This window comes from Austrofundulus limnaeus, unplaced genomic scaffold (assembly GCF_001266775.1).
Source record: "Austrofundulus limnaeus strain Quisiro unplaced genomic scaffold, Austrofundulus_limnaeus-1.0 Scaffold477, whole genome shotgun sequence".
NCBI classification, from domain to species: Eukaryota; Metazoa; Chordata; class Actinopteri; order Cyprinodontiformes; family Rivulidae; genus Austrofundulus; species Austrofundulus limnaeus.
Genome location: NW_013952879.1, coordinates 9,767 through 10,646, shown reverse-complemented (window position 1 = coordinate 10,646; position 880 = coordinate 9,767). Strand labels below are relative to the sequence as shown.

The window sequence follows — 880 nt, the reverse complement described above, 5'->3', positions numbered from 1 at the left end:
ACATCACACAGCCATCTTCCAACCTGTTCTGCTGCTAGAAATAAGTTTTGAACTTTTTCCGCTCTCCTTTCCTCCTGCTCCACAGCGGGTGCTGACATGTGCGCAGCTTTTCTTGAATAAAGCAATTTAAAAAGGTTTTACCATTAAATTCTTTAATCTGAAGTCTTAATTTGTTTTCCAAATTTAAAATCCAGCTTAATTGCAGGCTGTAAGGCAACAAGCTAGAAAGACATCCAAACTGGATGGGGAGTTTTTCAAGGCTCTGATCAGACAGGTTTCATTCCAACCAGCCACTGAATTTCATCTGTTTCCCTTTCAGCTCTACTTCTTTCAGACGCCAGTCCAGACTCCATCATCACCTCTGACCCCAACAGCCCCGGTGAATTACACAAATCTGACGGTCAAACCCCACTGACCAGTGGCTGCTGGCCTCTGAGTGGGCACCTTCTCAGGAGCCATCGTTGTGACTGCGATGAGGCTGTTTGTGAATCTGTGTGAAAGAAACCGACACTGTCTGGTTCCCAGGGTTGGGTGGGTGCTTTGTTTTGTGACTTGATGTGTGAAGGCGGTTAAATGGGACTTCTCTGAAACACTGACTGAATGAGTTCAGTCCACAGTAGGACTAAACGCACACCATCAGCCAGTTCTTCCAGTAATAACAGATGAGGCATCATTTGAAGTGTTGGAAGTGGTTAACGTCAGTCTGAGGTGGAGAAACTCAAATTCTCTGATAGTTTCCTCCAATTCAATAACTTTACAGAAAGTCTGGTCATTTCTGAAGCAGTGTTTTCTTCTTCTTCTTCTTCTTCTTTGGTCAACCTGCTTTATTACTGTCCAGGTTTAGAAAATGGCTTTTCCTCCAAAACAGCATACAGGTGTA

At 43.9% G+C, this 880-nt stretch overlaps 1 protein-coding gene across 1 annotated transcript in view; it reads left to right on the top strand.

Annotated features, from left to right (window-relative positions):
* yipf2 (Yip1 domain family, member 2) overlaps positions 1 to 880 on the top strand; it is a gene marked incomplete in the record, with an annotated part of 27,654 nt that overhangs the window by 17,176 nt on the left and 9,598 nt on the right. Inside the window, 1 exon segment of the mRNA XM_014025465.1 lies at positions 320 to 805. Within this exon segment, the coding sequence (XP_013880919.1) occupies positions 320 to 415 (96 nt within the window).